Source organism: Phalacrocorax aristotelis, chromosome 16 (genome assembly GCF_949628215.1).
Source record: "Phalacrocorax aristotelis chromosome 16, bGulAri2.1, whole genome shotgun sequence".
In the NCBI taxonomy this organism is placed as follows: Eukaryota; Metazoa; Chordata; class Aves; order Suliformes; family Phalacrocoracidae; genus Phalacrocorax; species Phalacrocorax aristotelis.
Window position 1 is genome coordinate 6,755,187 of NC_134291.1, and position 19,962 is coordinate 6,775,148.

At 63.0% G+C, this 19,962-nt stretch overlaps 3 protein-coding genes across 6 annotated transcripts in view; all 3 read left to right on the plus strand.

Annotated features, from left to right (window-relative positions):
• SDK2 (sidekick cell adhesion molecule 2) overlaps positions 1-1,693 on the plus strand; it is a 51,048-nt gene extending 49,355 nt beyond the window's left edge. For both annotated transcript variants that reach the window (XM_075111240.1, XM_075111241.1), the window contains exon 45: positions 284-1,693. In XM_075111240.1, the coding sequence (XP_074967341.1) occupies positions 284-637 (354 nt within the window). In that variant the 3' untranslated portion in view covers positions 638-1,693. The remainder of the gene's footprint in view (positions 1-283) is intronic.
• A 5,458-nt stretch (positions 1,694-7,151) lies between these two features.
• CDC42EP4 (CDC42 effector protein 4) lies at positions 7,152-14,657 on the plus strand. Of its 3 annotated transcripts, none has more exons than XM_075111150.1 (2): positions 7,152-7,269; positions 12,741-14,657. In XM_075111150.1, exon 2 carries the CDS (start codon positions 12,866-12,868, stop codon positions 13,793-13,795), a length of 930 nt encoding a protein of 309 aa, XP_074967251.1. In that variant the 5' UTR covers positions 7,152-7,269; positions 12,741-12,865; the 3' UTR covers positions 13,796-14,657. The 3 variants fall into 3 exon arrangements, with proteins under 3 accessions (XP_074967251.1, XP_074967252.1, XP_074967253.1); XM_075111151.1 differs by lacking the exon at positions 7,152-7,269 and adding an exon at positions 11,299-11,399; XM_075111152.1 differs by lacking the exon at positions 7,152-7,269 and adding an exon at positions 11,476-11,496.
• A 2,418-nt stretch (positions 14,658-17,075) lies between these two features.
• On the plus strand, positions 17,076-19,694 carry CPSF4L (cleavage and polyadenylation specific factor 4 like). The gene is made up of 5 exons (XM_075111682.1): positions 17,076-17,518; positions 18,326-18,475; positions 18,737-18,832; positions 19,160-19,253; positions 19,616-19,694. The coding sequence occupies exons 1-5, from the start codon at positions 17,416-17,418 to the stop codon at positions 19,692-19,694; spliced, it is 522 nt and encodes a 173-aa protein (XP_074967783.1). The 5' UTR covers positions 17,076-17,415.
• Positions 19,695-19,962: the final 268 nt, after the last annotated feature.

Here is a 19,962-nt window from a genome sequence, read left to right on the forward strand (position 1 = left end):
TCGCCTCCCAAAAACACCCTCCCCACCAGCCTGGGGGCATCACAGCCTCGGGGGTGCCCCCAGCAGGGCCCCAGGACCCTGCAACCTTTTTGTATGAGGTTTTATTTTGCTCTAGCAAGAGGCAGAACCACCCCAGCAGTGTGGCAGCCATCCCAGACTCTGAAGTCTTTTGGGAGGTGCTTGCCAGCATCCCCAGAACACCACTGGGAAAGCTCACCCTACTTTTGGGGCTTGGGGGGTGGTGCTCCCCACCCCATGCTTACCCCCCCATCCTGTTCTTTAGGGCAGCGACAGCGAGTACGAGGTGGACCCCGGCCACCAGAAAGCCCACTCCTTTGTCAACCACTACATCAGCGACCCCACCTACTACAACTCCTGGCGGCGGCAGCAGAAAGGCATCTCACGGGCGCAGGCGTATAGCTACACCGAGAGCGACTCGGGGGAGCCCGACCACGCGCCCCTCTCCAACAGCACCTCCACGCAGCAGGGCAGCCTCTTCCGCCCCAAAGCCAGCAGGACTCCCACCCCCCAGACCACCGGCAACCCCCCCAGCCAGCCTGGTACCCTCTACCGCCCACCCAGCAGCCTGGCCCCTGGCTCCAGAGCCCCTATTGCTGGATTTTCTTCTTTCGTTTGATATTTAAACAGAAGCAAAAACAAACAGGAAAAAAATTATAAAAAAAAGAAAAAAAAGAAAAGCCCCAAGAAATTAAGGAGAAAAAAAAAAAGCAGCAAGGGGAAGAAGAGGAAGAAGAAGCGGAGAGGCCGAAGGGCCCCAGGGATGGCAGCAGTGCCGTAGAGGGCAGCGGCCTCAGGCTCAGCACCGCGATGGATGTTTCACTTTCTCGGCAGCGCCGGAGCAGAACTCCAAGCGCCTTCCCTGGGACTGAGGAGCAAAACCTAGCTCCTCTTTTTGGCCAAAGCTTTCTGCATTACTGACTCCTTGGCTGAGGTGGGGCAGGAGGGCTCAGAGTGCCAGCAGGATCGCACCGGACTTTGCTCTTGGCACCTGCTGTGGCTCTCCCCAGGCTGCTGCCAGCCTCGCCGGGGTCCCATGGGTGCTGTTGGGCTGGGTGCAGGGGCTTTTGCCATGCCAAACCCTGGCCCCTCCACCAGCCTCTGCTTGTGGATCTCCTGGGACATGGGGACAAGTGGTGACAGAGAGACTGCTGACTGTGAGGGAAGAGGGGCTCTGCTGATTTAAACCTTCTGGACATGAAATCCCAAACCTGGACCCCACCAAACCCTGGGGAAGGGGGTAGCTACTGTGCCAGGACCCCAGGGGGCAATCAGTTCCTCCCCCCATTTGCCCCCCCACCCAGGAGAATCCAGGACTTAAACCCCAGGAGCACCCTGCTGGGGTGCATGCAGTGACCCCCCTGATTTTGCACCCTGGGGCCACAGAGGGGCTCTGGCAAGGGCTCAGCCCAGGTGATACGGTGACTGTAGCTACCTGTGTGCATTTCTGGTGGGTTTTGGTTTGGTTTTTTTTTTAAATGGGGTTTTGTGCAGAGATCTGGGAGCACGAGGGGCGCACGGGAGCAGCAATGCCTGGGGGGACTCTGAGGCCGTTTTGGTGGTCTCTGCATAGCAAAACCCCCGCAGTGCCTACCGGTGAGCCAGGCACCAGCCCAGTGGGGCCACGGCACCGGGGCTGAGCTGAGGGAGATGCCAATAAACAGCCTGAGGATCAGCCTGTCTTGCCTCTCTGTCACCCTGTTGCGGCAGAGAAGGGGCTGGCAGGATGCGTCCGTCTGTCCCGCTGCCGCAGCTGGGTTTGTGTCTGCCCTATGGCACTGGGGAAGGAGATGGGCTGAGGGTGCCAGAGGCTATGGTGCCAGGATAGGGCCCAGAACAGTACAGGGAGCTGTGATGGCTGTATCCCTGTGTTCCCATCCCAGAGCAGTGGCGTCTGTGGTTGGAGGGAAAGGGGACCCAGTGATGGGATAGGGGAGGAGGGAGGTGACCCCACTGCCACTGGGCGCTTTTGGCATTACCACCACCAGGGATTTCTCCTGGGGTGGCTTGCAGCTGCCCTTCCTGCCTGCTCTGCCCTTCAGGCCTGGCAGAAAAATTTGGGTGACGTGCTTGTTTCATCACCCATCAACCCACTGGCAGCAAACAGCATGGGTCTGGAGCCAAGGGCTGGGGAAGGCTCAGCCTGCCGACAGCACCAGCAAAACACCGGCACCCACTTCCTTGGCTGGGGGCTGTTCCCTCACAGGATGCTGACTAGGACTGGGGGCTGTGGGGTCTGCACAGCCCCCCACCACAGGACCTGGCTTAGAGCCCCCTGCAGGCACATACTTGGACCCTCACCCCGGCATGGGCAAGAGCCTGGGGCTGCCAGAGTGAGCATTTTTCAGGTGCTGCATTTGGGGACTGCTTGGAGCTGGGGGTGTGTGACCCAGTGCCAGCTCCCCCGCTTCACCCGTCCCCTGGGCTGCGGACACTGCGGTGGCATTGCTCCTGAGTCCCAGCCACCGGCAGAAGCGCCGTCCCTGCCTCAGCACATCGCTATGGCCCTGGAGCTGGAGCTGGCAGGGAGCAGAGGGCATTTCTGGCAGGTGACTCATCTGACCTACTTCAGAGCTGGCACTGAAGGGAGCACAGCACCCAGGGGTGCCCATCACTCCCTGGGCAGTGAAGGGAGCCCTGATGCCCCACTCAGGTGGAGACATTTTCATGGGGGCAGAGGGCAGGGGTTTGTGTTTGACCAGACAAACCCTTCGCCTCGTTTGCAGCCCGGCTCCAGCCCCAGGTGTCCCGGCTTGTGCAAGAGAGACCTTCCTCCCACCAGGGCTGGGACACTGAGCTGCCAGAGACATGGGGCAGAGCAGGTCTGGGGAGTTGAGCGACACAGACGAGCTCCTCATGTGAGGGATGTTTCTCGTGCAAGGGATGCTCCCTGTGCAAAGGACGCTCTCCATGCAGGGGATGCTCCCCTCCCGCGCAGGGCACATGCCAAGCCCTTGGGAGCAGCAACAACCCAGCAAGCACCAATGCAGCCCCTGGACGTGTCCCCCATTGCGAGGACAGCAGGACGCGGGCCCTGGGAGGCACCTGCATGGGGTCTGGGCGTGCACCCCGGCATGGTGGTGTGCTGCAGCTCCGGCAGCTGAGGCAGAGCAGAGCCCAGGACCCGCTTGCACACCATGGCCTGGCTCATCCCTGGCCCCAAAGAGATGAAGCCAGAGGGTGCAGCAACGTCTGTGGCAGGTTTGGAGCTGGTGCTGTTTTGGGAGGTGAAGCCACCCCTGCAGATGTGGCTGGAGCGCCTGGAGCCCTGTGGCAGCGGTGGCAAAGCCAAAGCGAGCCCTTTTACTCGTGGTTTCCACAGCTGACAGATGCAGCACCCAAGGAAGTGGTGGATCAAACATCCCACCACAGCAGCAGGTTTGCCCTGTGCTCCCTGGGGAATCTCCTCAGGATGGGCTGGGAGCTGCACAGGGCACAAAGCCTGGTATGGGCATAGCAGAGATGGGCTGAGTGCCAGTGGCACTAGCTGGAGCTCTCACTCACCTGTGCTGCCTCAGTTTACCCATGGCACAGATGCAACCAGACTGGCTGGGCTCACGGTGAAAGATCTGTGCTCCCTGCTGAGCATAGCTGTCTCTCTCCCACTTCAGCTTTCACCATGCTGCTGCCACAACCTGCTCTTTCCAAAAGCCCCTCCCGCCATCCCGGTCCCTCCAGGCAGGTCTGGGCTGCCCGTGCCCAGCCCCGCTGCTGCCTGCGCTGCCGGCTCTCCAGGCTGCTCTGTGCAGCGGACGGGCAGGGTGAGCTGTCAGCAGCAATCAGTCCCTGGGGACTGAATTGGCCTTGACGTACCTCCCAACTGCTGCTCAGCACTGGCCTGTGGTTCTCCCAAGGGCAGAGCGCTGCTCGCTTATCAGGGCTGGTGAGCCAAAGCAGGGCAGAGGGGAGGAGCTGCACCCTCAGGCCTCACCGTGCAGATGGGGCAGCGCTGGAGCCGTACCTGCTCACTGCCCCAGATGTGATAGGGAGATATTTATGTGCCAGAAATGGGGGTTGTGACCTGTAAAGCTGGGCTGAATTCTGTGATTTATTTTTATTTCTTTATTTTAGTTGAAGCAATGTGTCTGTTGGAGGAGTCAGGTAGCAACAGTTTATTTTCCAGTTTGAGATAGATCAAGCAAGGAGTAATCAGAGCAAAGAGAAATGCTCGTTGTGCAGTGGAGGAGAAGCAGCCCTGCAGCCTGGGCTTTCCCTTTCCTCCAGATTTCTCCGATTCCCTGCCAGCTCCTGGGGCAGAGCTGAGTGTCCCCACCTTTCCCTTGCCTTGGGCCGCAGAGACAGGGACAGCCCTTCCTGCCATGCCAAGGGCTAGACGGGACTCGGCGCATCCTCAGAGCCCCACGTGCCCTGGGCTCTGCCGCCTCCTGCACTGTGCCAGGCTGTGAAGCTCGTGGCACAGGCAGAGCTGACGGCAGCAGAGCCCTCCTGGGGCGGCGGGGAGAGGAGAGCGGCGGAGAGGACGGGCCCAGGTTTGTGCACCCTCTCCCACAGGTGTGGGTGCCCGGTGCATGCCGTGGCACCCTGGCTGAAGGGGTCCCTGTGCCGAAGCTGTGCCAGGGCAGGGCGTTTCCATGCAGCAGCCACGGTCCAAGTGGGATTCCCCAGGGGAAGCTGGGACGGCTGCATGGCAGGCAGGCGATGGGTTCCCGGGCAGGTGGCAGGCTGTGCGAGCCTGTTCCCCAGCAGCGCCAGCCAGGGGAGCATGTCGGGTGGGCAAGGCGGGTGGCTGCACGGGGAGCCTTCCCACAGCAGGCTCCAACCTGCGCACAGCTTGTCCTGGCACTCACCCATGTACCCACGGGTGCTGAGGTGCCAGCGGTGAGCGGGCGGTGCCATCCTGCCAGGGCGTGCTGGTTAGCCAGATAACCACTCACCCCATGGCAAACGGCACGGGGAAGGGGTGAAACCCCACATCTGTGGGTGCAAGCTGGTGTCCATGGGGTTGGCGGGGGCTGTTGGGGAGGTTTTTGGCAGTGGTTGGTGCTGGGCTTTGGGGCTGGAGGGGTGTGGGGGGACTGTGAGCCCCATTCCTGGCACCCTGGGGTGCCCTGCTGCAGTGCTCGGGGAAAGCACCCAGCTCCCTCGGCAGCATCTCCTGCGCAGCCAAGGCAGCGTTGGCAGGCAAAGCTGACAGGCGCTGGCAGCAGGAGGAGGGGATGGGGCTGCCGGGAAACTCGGGCACTTCTCCCTGCCCTGCTTTTCAAAGTGCTTTTCAATCCTTTTCTTTTTTCTTCTCTGCTTTCAAAAGCTGCTGAGAAGCAGTAAAAGGAACCAGCGATGGGTTCAGGAAGGGTGGGAGCGATGCAGCCACCCGCTCTGTGCTCCTGAGCCTCCCAGCGCCCCGACCTTGTTGCCATCACCCCAGGGCCAGATCCAGCCCAGGGCTCTGCGTGGCTCAAGCTGCTGTGGAGGAGAGGGGAGGGGGCCTGTCTCTCCCAGGCAGTTTTTCAAGTTGAGTGGGTGCCTGCTCTTCCCAGACGGAGTTAGGCCAGCCTACGGGAGCCTTCCCCTGCGGCTCCCACCAGCCGGATGATTTTAATGCCTCCTGACTGAGCTGTCTCAGCCAGCACCGTGCTCCCGTGACAGCGTCAGGTGAGGCGAGAGGCACCTCACCGGTGCCATGCCGGCCTTTGAATAACACACACTGACTCCATGCAAGTGTGTAGTGCTGCCGGCGGGGGCTCTGGCAAACTTTCCTCCTCTTCCTCACCCACCAACAAACCATCGCTGCATCCAGTGGTGGCTCCCAGGAGACCCCTGCTCAACTCTGGGCACAGAGATTTGCCTCCTGCCTCAGTTTCCCCATATGAAAAGCAAGGAAAATAAAATTTGCCAAACAAACTGGCTATGAAAATGACACTGGTGTGAGCCAAGGAAGCAGCATGGCCTGGGAAGCAGACTGCAGGCACCAGCAGAGGCAGGGTTCTGCTGGACACCCAGGCTGCGGGCAAAGGCCGTGCCCTCCTGGGTGGTTTGGCCATGGTGGTCAGTCCGGCAGAGCCTCTCCACTGTGCCAACCCCGGCGTTTCCGCAGTATCGCGCTCGCCTCCGCTGTCCACAGGAGTGACAGCTCATGGTTACGCTGCGAGCAGCCTCCTGCCCTTCCCACGGGGGGAAGTGTCTGCACTGGATAAGCTGTCAAAGCGCCTGGTGCTGCCCAGCCCGGCTCCAACCACAGCCCCGGACCCCAGGTTGCTGCTGCTGAGCCCGGGGAATGGAGCTCCTCGCACCAGTGACATGAGAACTCTTTGGCCCCCCGCAGCGTCATGCGGCAGCACCCGAACCTCCAGGGTCGCACAGCCGGGCCATCCTGGGACCCTACTCACCATCTCCCCACGCCCCAGCCTGGATCCCTCTGAAGAGGCACCAGATGCTCCGGAATATGCAAGAAACGCAGCATTAGGCAGATTCAGGATAATCTCGTCTCTCCCGCCCCTTTTCTCCCACAAAGGTCTCGCCTTAATCCCCGAGAGTGGCTGTTCAGCCCTGCACTCTCCCTTTCAGCTCATTGCCAGCTCCGGGGGGCCGGGGTGACCCATCATCACCTCCTGGCCATGGACCACCCAACAGCCCCACGGCCTGGAGGGGTCCTGCAGCCCCCCGAGGGGGACGGAGCAGCAGGGCTGGCCGGGTGCAGAGAGCTGGGGGAGGGCAGAGGGCGAGTGTGAGTGCTGCAGCCTCATGGGTGTCACGGTCACGAGTGGAACAGGGACACTGGTGTTCCCTGGGGGCCGAACCCACCTCCTCCCAGCAGTTCGGTTCAGCTCTTAAACCCCCTTAATTAACTAGAGCCGGTCACCCCCCACCTTTCCAACCCTCGGCCGGACTGCCAGGGGTGCAGCCAACCCCCTGCTCCGCCCCGGGAAACCCACTCGTGACTTCCTCCCCCCCGAGGGAAGGGATCTGGGACCCCTCACCTCCGCGGATCGCTGCACCTCGCCCCATGGCGGGGCCCGGGACCCCACTCGGGACCCCACGGGAGGGGTGGGGCCGTGTCTGGGACAAGCGCTGCCCCCCACCATGCCCCCCGCGCCCCCCGCCCCACTCGGGTTTGAATGGAGGGTGTGGGGCTGCCCCGTGACGTGGCGCCGCGCCATTGGCCCGGGCGGGGCGATGACATCATGCCCGCCGCGGCGGTGGCGGGGGGCGCGGTTTCGCTCCGGCTCGGCTCGGCTCGGCTCGGCGCGGCTCGGCACGGCCATGGGCCGCCGGCGGGGCCCGGGCGCGCAGGTACGGGGGGGGCGGTCCGGGGCACGCCGAGGCTCGGTTCAGCCCGGCACGGCTCGGTTCGGCTGAGCGCGGCGGGGGTGGGGGCGGCCGGGCCCCGGCTCGGCTATTGTCCGGCGGCGGGCGGGGTCCCCGGGGCGGCCCCGAGCCCCGCTCCGGTAGCGGGCCGGGGGCGGAGGTGACCCCCCACACACCCCCACACCCACCGGGGCACGGGGCCGGTCCGCGGCGCGGGTGGCCGAGGGGGTTAACAGGATGCGGAGCCGTGTTTGCCCAGCGTGAGGCACCGGCCCGGCTCACCCCGCCCCGCCGGTGGCCACCGGTGGCCACTCTTCCGTGGGCCCCCCCTACCCCCCCCGCGCTCCGTCGAAGCCCGACGGGGGGGTTGGCGGTGCCCGGAGCCGGCGGTGGCCGCGGCCGGGGCGGTGGCTGCCCGCGGCCCTTCTCGGAAAGGCTGATCCTCCCCGTGCTGGAGCGGGTCCAGCAGCACCCCTGGGCTGACCGGGGCTGGGCGCAGGCGGGTGCTGAGTCAGAGCCGCCCGAAATCTCCCCTCCAGCTCATCCTCCTGCAGCCTGGGACAGGGCTCAGGGCTTCCCCGGCTGCCCTGCCGCGCTGCTCGCCATCCCTCGGGAGCACGCGCCGGCTCCCATGGGCGCTCAGGAGAGCGGGACCTGGTGGCCCTGCAAACCTGGGTGTGGGGCTGGCTCCCAAACCCGCTCCGGTGCAGGACCAGTGCCCAGAGAGCCGGGGGCTGGTGGGCAGCGACCACTGGTGGGGAGCTGGACGCAGCCTGTGCCGCCCTGGTTTGACCCCAGCAGTAGCGGCGTTAAGTATAGATGTTTCCGAGTGCCAAATTTATAGATCAGGGAAACTGTTCTAAAGGGAGCTGCGATCATTAGCAGTCTGGGGGAGAAACTGAGGCACGGAGTGAGGCAGGGGAGGGAGCGCAGATCTCCGCACCCTGGGATGGGGCTTTCTCCCTTGCTCGGCACACAGTAAACAAGGCTGTTTTGGACAGAGCTCCCTCGGAGATCGTGGAGTGAATCCAGCTGAGGTTTAGCACTGAGGAGGTTCAGTGGGTTTGGGCCCTTGTTGGGGGGGAAGAGCAAGGCTGGCCTGAATCCCCATTGCCGGCGCCAACTGCTCGACTCCATGCAACGGGCTGACCCGGTGCTGGGGCTCCCTCCGCGGCCCCAACAGGCAGCCACACGCCGCTGCCCGCAGGCAGCCCCGTTGCTGGCAGCATTGTGCTGACCGTGGCGGTCTCTCCCTTTGTTCCCCGAGTTTTGTCGTGAGTGCAGACAGCCCCCGCGGTCACAGGCCCCCCGAGCTGGCTGGCTGTGGGGTACCAGGCCCCACCAGCAGGTAGGGTGCCGTGGCCAAGCTGTGGGAAGCCTGCCTGTTTACTTCCCGTCCACCCCAGCGAAACCGCAGGAATTTGGAGCCCAGTAGAGGTCGGGAGGTCTGTTTAGCCCTGGCATCCTGTCGGACCCCAGCCAGACCCTGTTGTTGAGAGAGACAGAGCCAGGGCCAGCGAGTAGATAACCTTTCCCCCCGGAAATGTCCCCTCCTTGCCCTAGAGAGCCGTGGGATGGTTCGTGGCCCCGTAGCAGGAGGATTTATGGTCCTGTGCGTGTTCTGGCATGTCCTGCCAATAGTTCCTTGCTGAAGTCTGGCTAGCTCCTGGTCGCCGGCTGTCCCTCGGGGAGCACTGCTCTGCTTTTGGCACCAGTGTGCCGGCGCTGGGGCGGCGAGTTCCCTGGCTTGGCTCTGATCGGCGTGCTGATAGCCCTGGCGAGAGCTGAGCTTCACCTCCCGCCCCGGCGAGCCGTCTCGCTGGCCCCGGCTCTGACAGTCACTGCCGGCTGCCTTTCCGCTTCCAGAGACGCTGCTGGGGCTGCTCCACGCATCCCACAGCTGAACTGCAGCAGGGTCCTGGTGCAAGGGACAGGACCAGACCTGTCGCCTGTGCCTGGGAGGAGGCGGTCACCGGGGCGCCTGGGCTGCCCGCACTAACAGGACCGTCTGCCCCCAGGCCCTGGGAAGACTTGCTGGGGAGCCCGATGTGAGGGTGTGACAGCAGCCTGGTCCCCTCCTGGGGCTGGCGGTGGCAGGGTGTGATCCATGCCCTGTCTCCGGCAACTGTCTGCAAGGCAGCAACATCAAAGGGCTGCCTGAGCTGCATCCCTGGGGGGCAGCACACCAGAAAGTGGGGCTGAGCAGCCGGCATGTCCTCCCTGCCCTCTGTGCAGGACCTCCCTGGCCCTGGGCAGCACTGGGGGGACCCGACCGGTCCAGCACAGCCCCTGCCCCAGCATCCGGCAGGGTGGGGAGAGCATCCTCTGATCTCAGGGCTGGAGGGTGCTGCCTGAGGTGTTCTGCACAGCGAAGCTGGGGAGGCTCGTTTGGAGCCAGCCAGGCCGGCTGGGATGCTTTCCCCCTCTGTGGGTTTGGCTCTTCCAGCCCACGAGCAGGATGAGCTGGGGTCAGGGTGCGTGGGAGCGCAGCTGGACTCAGTGTTTCCCCCGTGTGCACCCGTGCACTGGCTTCTTTCTTTAAGCCACTGGTGCCCTCCAATCCCCATGGGTGACTGAGAGGGATGAGATGGAGAGGGGGAGCAGGTCTTGCGGGAAGCCTGCACCATCAGGGCATGCAGTCCCCGCTGCCTGCCCTGCACCTGGACAGGGCTGCCCACCCTCCATGATGGCTGCAGGACCGTGCTGCCCTGCAAGCAGACAACCATTCACAGGGGAAATCACGTCCCCAGGGACCTGAGGCTCTTGCTCCTTGGAGTTTGTGGTCCCAAAGGGCTGAGAGGGCAGGTGGGAAGCAGTGCATGGTCTGTTGGTTCACTTTATCCCTCTTGTCCTTGACACATGCTTGCAGGTCCTGTTCCCTCCCCTTTCCCCAAAGTCCTACTGGGACTTGGCCGTGCTCTGGGCTCGCTGCCCCAGGACAGCAATGCTGCCTGCCAGCCTGCCTGCCTACAAAATCTCTCGGGTTACAGAGCAGCTTTCCCTGGTAGGTAGCTGGAGAGGCAGCAGCGAAGCCGCCCTGGCCTGGTTTCCTTTGTGAAAGCACCGGCAGTGGGAATGTCACAGGATCCGCTCTCCTCTCCCTGAGTGAGAGGAGGAGAAAAGGGCTCTGTGTCCCGCTCGCCCCCCCGGGCAGGACAGGGCCGGCAGCCGGGCTGTGCGGGCAGCAGCGTCCTGCCGTGCTGCCGTCACCTCTCAGGGTGGGCTGGGAGCAAAGCGTCAAGGGACAGGGAGATTTTGGCTGCTATGAAAAGGCTTTGTGGGCAGGAGCGTCGAGGGGGGATGCAGCGGCTTGTTTGGAGGCTGTGACGGTGATGGAGAGCTGCTGGCCAGAGAGGTTGCCGTGGTGTGCCAGTAATGCTCCAACCTCCTCGTGGCCCCTTCGCCGAGGCTTGCAAAGTATCTCACAAATGCTGAACTTGGCCCCAAAGTCTAAATACAAGGGAGGGACAGTCCCCAGATGGCCTAAATCAGCAGCACGGTTGCCTGGCTTAGCTGGGGAGCTTGCCGGGAGTGTTTGTTTTATGTAAAACCAAAGGCTGGAGGAATGCCGGCCTGAACAGAGACCTTGCGAGGGGAAAATATCTGTGCCATACACATGCACACACGCTCAGCTGGGCGTGCGTGAGATCCTGGTGAGGGGAGCAGGGCTCCAGCGAGCTGCTTCTCTGCATTTGAATGGGTGAGGGGGGGAAGTCCGCTTGGCTCCTGGTTTGAGAGTGTGGAGATGGCGGCGTGGCTGATCTGTCTCTTCCCTGGGCTGCTGAGGATAAATCAGGGGCTCCCGCAGCTGGAGCCCCCATGTGCCTTCTCATCCCCAGGGCTCTGCTGCAGCAGAGTTGGGCAGTTGCCCTGCCGAGAAGGGTGGTGGGATCGTGCACGGGGCTGGATGGGGAGCGCGGCCACGTGCCGCCAATGCCGTGCCGCGGGGCATGTCCACCCTGGCTGGCCCCATACGGAAGCTGTGCGTGGGAGGGCTGGGCACCAGGACTTTGCACCTGTGTGGGGTCAGAGTCTGTCCTGCCTGCATGGGACTGGCCTGACTGCAGCCTGCCTGAGGCCCCGCTGCCGCAGCAGGGGCAGAAGGGTGTCGCAGGGTAGGTTTGGGAAGGCATGGAGGTGGCAGCCCTTCCCCAGCTGTGCTGGGAGCTGTGGGGTAGGTGCTGCAGCCCCCCGCGGTGTCTAGCTGAGCAGGTACGGGGCTGGCTTGTGCCATACTTGTGTTGCTGCACTTGGGCTGTGGGGCCAGGGCTCGCTTCCAACCCACCCCATGAAACCATTCAGCTGCGCCCTGGGAATGGGTGGGCAGTGCTGGGGGGTGTGGCCCTCGCCCTGAGGCTCGCTCAGACGAGAGACATCGGTCCCTTCCCAGTGCGTGTCACGGGGCCGTGGTGTTGCTGGCGGTGCCCAGAGGGAGGAAGCGGGTGGCTGTGAGTCCTTCCTCCTCATCAGCCTCTCCCGGGACCACCTGGGGCTGTCTGGCGCCAGGGGAAGAGCGGGATGCAGTGACGCAGTCCCTGTCCTTGTCCCCTCCTGCGGGGCCATAAGCACTGTGCTGGACCAGTGGCACAGAGGTGACCACGGGAAGGAGGAACATGCCTCTCTATGTCCCAGTCAGCCAGGGCCCTTGTCATCTCTGCCGCCAGCTGCTATCCCTGAGTCACAGCGGTGACAGTGAGGTGGCCGGGAGGGTGGGCATGGGCACGCGCGGGCTCAGCTCTGGAGTGCAGCAAGGAGAAGCATTGGAGGCCTTTGGGGTGCTAAAGGGTAGCAGCAAGGCTGCATCCCCAAGTCCCCGTTCTGCCAAGCGTGGGCACAGAGGGGTACCCACAGGGTGCCTGCCCGTCCCACTCCCCCTGCACGCCGCTTGGCTGGCGGTGCCTCCCGGGGGCTCTACGCCCTCCTCGCACACTTCCTGCCGTCTGTTTCCAATTCCTCCTGGCGTCTGCTCCTCCCTGCTTTCTTCCAATTAAAAAAAAAAAAAAAAAGAAATCCCAGGCATCTTCTCAGCATACAGTTCCCAGAGGCTTGAGCATGGCTGTGCCCCGCTCCGGCGGGCCGGGGCTGCGCGGGGAGAGGACGGTGGGTGCCCGCAGCACCCTGTGTCCCTGTTTGTGCCTGTTCACGTGGGGCACGGGGCTGGAGACCGTCCTGCAACACCCCCGTGCCCAGGTCTTTCTCTTGCGGTCCTTTCTGTGTGTCTGCTCTGTGAATGGGGTCTGGGACCTGCTTGTTTAGGGGTTGTGGGGAGCTCAGGGGTGTCTGGGCACCTGTCCATCGTGGAGCAATGCCCTGTGTGGAGGCCGTTCCTGGGGGAGCGGGGTGGCTGGTAGGCATGGGGTCACGTTTTGCAGCCTGGTGGGGTGAGGGCTGGTGTCATCAGGGCTGTACCCATCTGTGTCCTTGAAGCCTGACCGTGTCCCTCTCCTGTTCCCTAGGAGTGACCTGTCCGTGACGCCGGTGGGAGCCCAGCCACAAAGCACCAGGTGTGAGCACCAGCCGGGTCCGTGGGACACACGGCTCCACCTCAACAGCCCCGGTGCAGCCTCTCCCCGCCGCAGCAATGCCGATCCTCAAGCAACTCGTCTCCAACTCTGCCCACTCCAAGCGGCGCTCGCGGGCCGACCTGACGGCTGAGATGATCAGCGCACCGCTGGGGGACTTCCGCCACACCATGCACGTGGGGCGGGCGGGGGACGCCTTCGGGGACACCTCCTTCCTCACCAGCAAGGCTGGGGAGCCAGGGCTGGAGGCGGGCGAGGAGCCGAGCGCTTCCAAACCCAGCCTGCTCTCCCGCCGCTTCCGCAGCAGCAAGCGCTCACAGTCGGTGACGCGAGGTGACCGGCGGGACATGCTGGGTTCGCTGAGGGACTCGGCCCTCTTTGTGAAGAATGCCGTCTCCCTGCCCCAGCTCAATGAGAAGGAGGTGGACAGGAGCGCGGGGCAACTGCCCAAGAGCCTCTCCTCCAGCCCCGTCAAGAAGCTGCCTGAGGAAGTGAGCCCCGAAGAGCAGCAGCGCCCGAACGGGGCGACCGCTGGGCCGCTGAGCCCTGGCTTGGATGAGCGTGACTTCGGGGACATCACGGAGCTGCCCGTTGTGGCAGCCAAGAGCGGGGTGGGCATGAAGCACGCCGAGTCCATCATGTCCTTCCACATTGACCTGGGGCCCTCCATGCTTGGGGATGTCCTGAGCATCATGGATAAGGAGCAGTGGGAGCAGGATGAAGACCCCGAGGTGGAAGAGAGCCGCGAGGAGGAGGTGGCTGCCGCCCTGCCCGGCTCCCCGGTGGCAGCGGCAGCCCCTCCAAGCCAGAGCCCATCCCGCAGCACCAATGCCCCGTGCCCCAGGGACAGCAGTTCAGTGTCCAGCTGCACCTCAGGGCCGGAGGAGCGCAGCCCCGTCCCTGGGCCACCGAGCCACCGGGGCCCCCCAAAACGCCCTGACAAGGAGTTCTCATTCGCTGACGAAGACGACGATGAGATCAGAGTATAAAAGGGGGGTGGCCAAGCCGAAGGGTCTGGTTCTCATTTGCAGTTGCTTGGACACGGCGCCGAATACCCCGGTGCTGCAACGGGTGGCACCAGGGAAGACTCAACTCATTTTTCCCTCTTCCCGTCTGGCGGTGGACATACCGGGGCAGGACAGCACTCTGCGCCCAGGGCCGGGGCAGCCCTGACGCCTCTCAGCTCCCAGAGAGCTCCAGCACATCCCAGGAGGGGAAAGCAGACTTAGTTTTGGTTCTTTCTGTTGGACTTTGGATATTAGCTCTGTAATTTTTTTCCCCCCGCCCATGTAAAGCAATATAGGATCAAACGAGATGAGGCTTCAAAGTTTTAGCCCCTTTAGTAATATATTTTTTTTTTCCGCTGTATGGTTTTTACTGCTCTCTGATTTGTACTTAACTTTCTTTACTCTCGCTTTTGGTTTTAATGGAGTTAAGATTTCCTGTGAGGAAGGACTTGGCTCTGGAGCTCAGAGGGGGCTCAGGACCTTGGGCGACTCCAGCTCCCCGGGTTTCCTGGGGACTTTCTGCGGACTGAGAGCCGCTGGCTGCGGGGGTCTGACTCCCCATCCCTCTGATGGATGGATCCATCCCAGATGCCTGACCCTCCAAACAGCCCTGCGGGGATGCCCCTGGCCAGCCCTGGCACCGGCTGCTCCCGGGGATGCTGATGGGAGCGTGGGTCTGTCCCCTGTGGGAGGAACGTCTGAGACCCCCCCTGAGCCAGGGCAAGACCCAGTGTCCTGCGTGCCAGGCCGCTGCCCTCGGCGGGCCTGGTGTAGGTGGGTGGAAGAGGAGGGTTTTATACCATGTATGTACAAGTGCAAAGAATAAAAGGAAATGGTAGTGACAGCAGTGGCCTGAGTTCCTGGGGGATGAGATGCATGGGGATGTGGGTGTTTGCACCCCGCTGCACAGGTGAAGACCAGATTTCTCTGTGCTGCCACTATCCCCAGACCTTGTCCTGCCACCTCTACCTTTGCTGCCTGTCCTGGCTGGAGTCCTGCCTGGCGGCTGGTTCCCTGGCCAGTGTTCCGTCACCTTCAGCGGCCGTGCTTTATCTGCCATCGCGTGGGGCTGCCTGTGGTGGGAGGAAGCGGGCGAGCTCCTGCTGGCCGGATCTGGCTCCGGGCTGGGACCCTCCAGCCAGGCTGGTTCCTGCCAAGGGACAGCTCTGCCAAGATGCTGCTCTCCTCCCCACAGCCCTGCTCCCTGCCAGCCAGGGAGGAGGGGAAGGTGATGGCAGGGCAGGACTGGCTGTCCCTGCTCCCACGGGCTGGGGGCCAGGGCTTGGGTTGCCCTGGGCGCTCCCAGACCCGTGGGGCTGCCGTGGCCCCTGCCAGCCCCAGTGAGGGTGGATGGAGGGGCTGCATCTGGTGCGGCAAGCAGGGTGGGTTGTTCCCATCCCATGGCTGGCTTCCCACAGCTCAGGCTCCAGTATAAGGGGCTCTGCCAGCATGGAGGGTGCCTTTCCTCCCTGGCCCCCCTGATGGAGCTGGGCTGTGATGGGGTGAAGTGCTGTGACCAGCCCTGGAGCCCTTCCCTGAGTGAGTGGAGAGCACGGCTCTGCTGGGAGCACTGGCCACTCTCCTCACTGGTGCTGATGGGGAGGAAAGGCTATGGCCCTTCCAACACCTCTTAGCCCTAAGGGGCTGGGTGCCACTAACATCCTGGAGGGATTGCCCCTGGTGAAGCTGGTGGGAGTGGGCAAATGCCGTGCCACGGCAGGGATACAATGGGGTCCTGTGCGTGCGCCAGGGCCAACGTAACGCCCTGCGGCATGGGACATTGGGCTATTGTCTGGGTCAGGGAGAACAACAGCAGCTGCAGCTGGTGGCTCTGAGCTCACCGGGCTGCCTCTGCCCTGGTCGCTGCAGCACAGCCCACCCCGCCCTGTGCCAGGGTCCTGGGGCTGCTGCCCCTTGCCCCTGCTTTGAGCATCCATCTAGGCCGATGGTCCTGGTGTCTGCCTCCTGGGAGGTCACCAGGCTGCCACGGGGACCTGGCTCCTCTTGTCCCTTAATGATGCTCTGACATGAAGCAGTGGGGCAGGTCATGGGGATTAGCACCCCCTCCTGGGATCCCCTCACTCCCCAGGGCCTCACTGGTGCTGTGGGGAGGCCCTTGGGCGACCCAGCACTGGCTGCCTGCGACCATCACTTGGCAATCACGATCTTTGTGATGCCTGTCAGCTCCAGCCTCCTGCTTGGCAGCACCGTGCTGCCACGAGCCGACAGGGCAGAAAGTGCACGCAGGCTTGCTGAGCATGCATGGGACACAGCCCTGCTCGATGGGATGGGATGGTGGCTGCAGCACACCGTGAGCGAGTGAGCACATGGCAAGCACAAGCTAGTGGGGAGTAATGCCACCACCGCTGTAATGCCATTAGTGTCCAGCCAGCGCCTGCTGCAGGGGAGGGCAGGTTGGCTGGGCTGCACCTGCAGTCTCCCCAAAACCCCTCCATCTGCACAGCACAAGGTGGGCGTCTTGGTGTGGGACCCAGCACGTGTGCAGGATGTGGTCGGCATGACTGCTCGGCGCTGGGTCAGTGCGCAGCATCCAGTGCAGGGCTGCAGCCGTGGCACCCGCAGGCAGCGCTCCGGCAGGCAGGCAGCGCTGGTCCAGTGCATTTATAGCTAGTGACAGAATGGGAGCAGGTCTCCATCCCGATGTGTCAGGCCATGTCGCTCCAGGCGTGTGCCGGGGATGTGCGTGGCTGCGGGAGCCATGTGATGGAGGAGGGACAGTGTTAGGTTAAACCTGGGGGCTGCACAGTCTTATCTGGGTGGGCCCCCAGCAGCCCTGGGAAGCAGCATGGCACCATGGTCATGCCTGGCATGTGCCGCTGCAGCCTGGCACATGTGCAAGCCCCTCGCTGGGCAGCGGGGACAGAAGGGGCTTCTCACTGGGATGCGAGGTGCCTCCTGGCCATCTGCCCCAGGACCCTGGGGGTGTAGCTCTGTCCTGCTGGGCACCAGGCACAGGAGAGCAGGGCCGGGGATGGTGCAGCTCTGTACCCAGCAATGCTCAAAGCACTCAGAGTGCAACAAAACCCACACAGGATCTGGCCCTTGCTATCTGAGTGTTTAGTTACAGCTCTCAGGCCACATTTGGCTTTGTTTAAGGCTGAGTAGCAGTCCCGGTGTGAGGGGGTTAACCCAGCTCATGGGCAGCACCTCCAGACCCTGCTGCTCCTGGGAGATGAGGGCCAGCTGCTCTGCCCTAGAGCTGGGGCTAGAGGAAAAGCAGATGTCTGTGCAGAGAGGCAATTATGGGGAATGTGATGGGGGCCCAGGGCTGAGCTGCCTGCAGCTGGGCTGCAGCACCAGGCAATCACGGCTGCAAATTGAGATCAGATGTGGGCAGCTTCTCCCTTTAAATGGAGGGCTCGGGGCTGCTGCCTGGATTGGTTTTGCTCTGGCTTAGAGAGGAGGAAGGTTTCTGAGTGCTGCTGGGTCCTTGGTTGGCTGTGGTGACCTGCAGTGTGGTGCTCCCTTGGGGGAGCTGTGTTTTTCTCAGGTAGCCCCACTGCCAGCTCCTCTGCAGCTGTGCTCCCTGCCTGTACCCTGCCTGTGCTGGGCTGGAGGTGCCTCTTGCTGGAGCAGGAGTGATGCAGGAGCTCGTGGCTGGTGTGGAGAAGATCAGGTTTGACTTGGAGTCTGATGTGGAGCAGCAGCGAGGAGCTCAGCCCCTGCCCTTCCCGCGTATGGACAGTAAGTTGGGGACAGGATCCTGTAGCATCCTTGGAAGGTGACAGGGGTGCAGGAGGTTGGGGTTCTCCTCCTTGCTGGTGCTCCTGGCTCTTGCTGCACCTACCATGGTGCCTCTGGTCCTGCCTCCTGCTAGAGGCCAGCCTGGCTCTGGGCACTGCTCCCTCAGGGATGTGTCTGGCACAGCTCTGCGGGGGCTGCTGGTAGAGTGGGTTGAGATGCTTTTGCCCTCGATGGCACAGTGGTTCCTGACCCTGGGGCTGGTGGGTGAAGCTCTCCCTGCCCTGCTTTCCCCCACGGTGCTGGGGACAGCCGTCTGCGAGCTCTTCCATCAAGGGCTGTGCACCAAGGGTGAGTTCTGGGGAGGGATGGGGATGGGTCTGACACCACCCTGCAAGATTCTGGGGCCACCAGGGCCCAGGACTGGGCCACTCTCTGCTCTGTGATCCGCCCATATCTGTGGCAGGTTGCTCCGTGGCCCTGTGGCCAGTAGTTGGCAGGTTTTGACCCAAAATGCTAACACTGCTCAGAGTCCATCATTCCGCTTGGCCCTTTGGATGAGTGCTCCTACCCCTTCTTCACTTGGGAGGGCTTGAACACCAGGACAACCAGACCTTGGCAGTGCCCAGGGGATCGAGTCCAGTGCACCCAGTGGGTGCTGCAAATCTCTGCATCCCAGAAGGCTCATGCTGGCACGTCCCAAGCCAAGGAGCTGGGGGGTTCCTGGGTGAAGGCAGGGGTGGGTGGGCTGCAATGGCGGGGTCTGCAGGGCACAGGCAGGCTCTGACTGTGGGTATGTGCTGGGGCCAGGCGTGCGGTGCCCCTTCCGGCACGGTGGGGAGAAGATGGTGGTGTGCAAGCACTGGCTGCGTGGGCTCTGCAAGAAGGGTGATGAGTGTGACTTCCTGCACGAGTACGATGTGACCAAGATGCCAGAGTGCTATTTCTACTCCAAGTTTGGTAGGTGTGGGACTGGACTGGGGACCCCAGCAAGCCTCCACCACCCCAGCACCTATGTCCCTCGGGTCTGGCCTTGAGCAAGTGCCTGATGCCACCTCCTGTCTGTGGGAAGAAAAGCCATTGGCACCCACCCAGGGCTACCTTTCCCTGGGTGTTCCTGGGGCACCCTCATTCCTCCCATCCAGCCCATCCTTGAGCACTTTCCACTACATTTGGCTTGAGCAACTGTTGTCCCACCCATCCCACCCCTTACTCCTGCAGGTGAGTGCAGCAACAAGGACTGTCCCTTCCTGCACATTGGTGCCACCACCAGCACCGTGGCCTGTCCCTGGTACGACCGCGGTTTCTGCAGGCACGGTAAGCTGCTGAGATGGGTGCTGGGGTGAGCAGGGACTGCCTGTGTTCCCTACCCACCAGTAATGGGGGGTCCAGACCCCACTGCTGGCCCAATCTCCTGCCACCTCTGAGGTGACTGAGCCAGAGTGGGTTGAACCACAGTCAGTTGTCTGGGGACTGCCTGGGAGTGGGACTGGGTGCCTGGTGGGGATTTGGGCTTGGGGCAGCAAAGGCCCCATATGGCTGAAGGGGAATGGGGCTGCTGGGGGTAGCTGGACTCCTGAAATCTTGCAGGCAGGGTTTGTGGCAGTGTGCCCTGCAAACAAGAACCTCTTCTCTGCATGGCAGGTCCCCTGTGCAAGTACAAGCACACGCGGAGGGTGCTGTGTGCCAACTACCTCGTTGGCTTCTGCCCAGAAGGACCCAAGTGCAAATTCATGCAGTACGTACAGGGCAGGCTGGGGGGGAGCTCAGCACACAGCTGGCCTGGAACAGTGGGGGACAGCCCCTTTGCTGAGGATGCAAAGGTGGATGTGGTCCTTGCAGTCAAGGTCAAGGGCACTTTAGGTCCTTGTCTGAACTAACTGGACCCCTCTGGTCTCTCCTCACATCCAGCCTGAGCTTGTGACCACAGGGTCTGCAGCAGGTGGGCAGGGGACAGCCCCGGTCCCCACGGGGATGCCTGTACCAGCTGCCTGAGCCCTGGGACAGCCCTGAGAGGCTGTGGGAGCCATGATGGGGATCCGGGGGTAGCACTTGCCGTGTCTCAGGGAGTAACTGCCTGTCCTCTTTGTCCCCCTCCAGCCTCAAGGCCGGGCTGATGACGAGCAGCATGGATCCATCCAAGGTGATGCAGGGAATGTCCTTTGCCATTCCCTCTTGAGCTGAACCCCTTGTGCTCTGTGCCTTAGCCCATCGGGTTGATGTACCAGCTGCCCCTGCCCCACAGCTCTTGCTTCCCTTTCTTCTGCCCCAGCTCTTGTGGGAGCCTGTGGGACAGCAGCTGCCAACAACCCCTCCTGCCCTATGTCCTCCAGGGAGCTGGCAGTCCTTGGGGGCTGGCACGGCCGGATCTGGCTGCCGGTGAAGAGAGTGGATGCAAGGATGTGCCACCCATGGAACCCCATCTACCAGTCACTGGCGCTACCCAG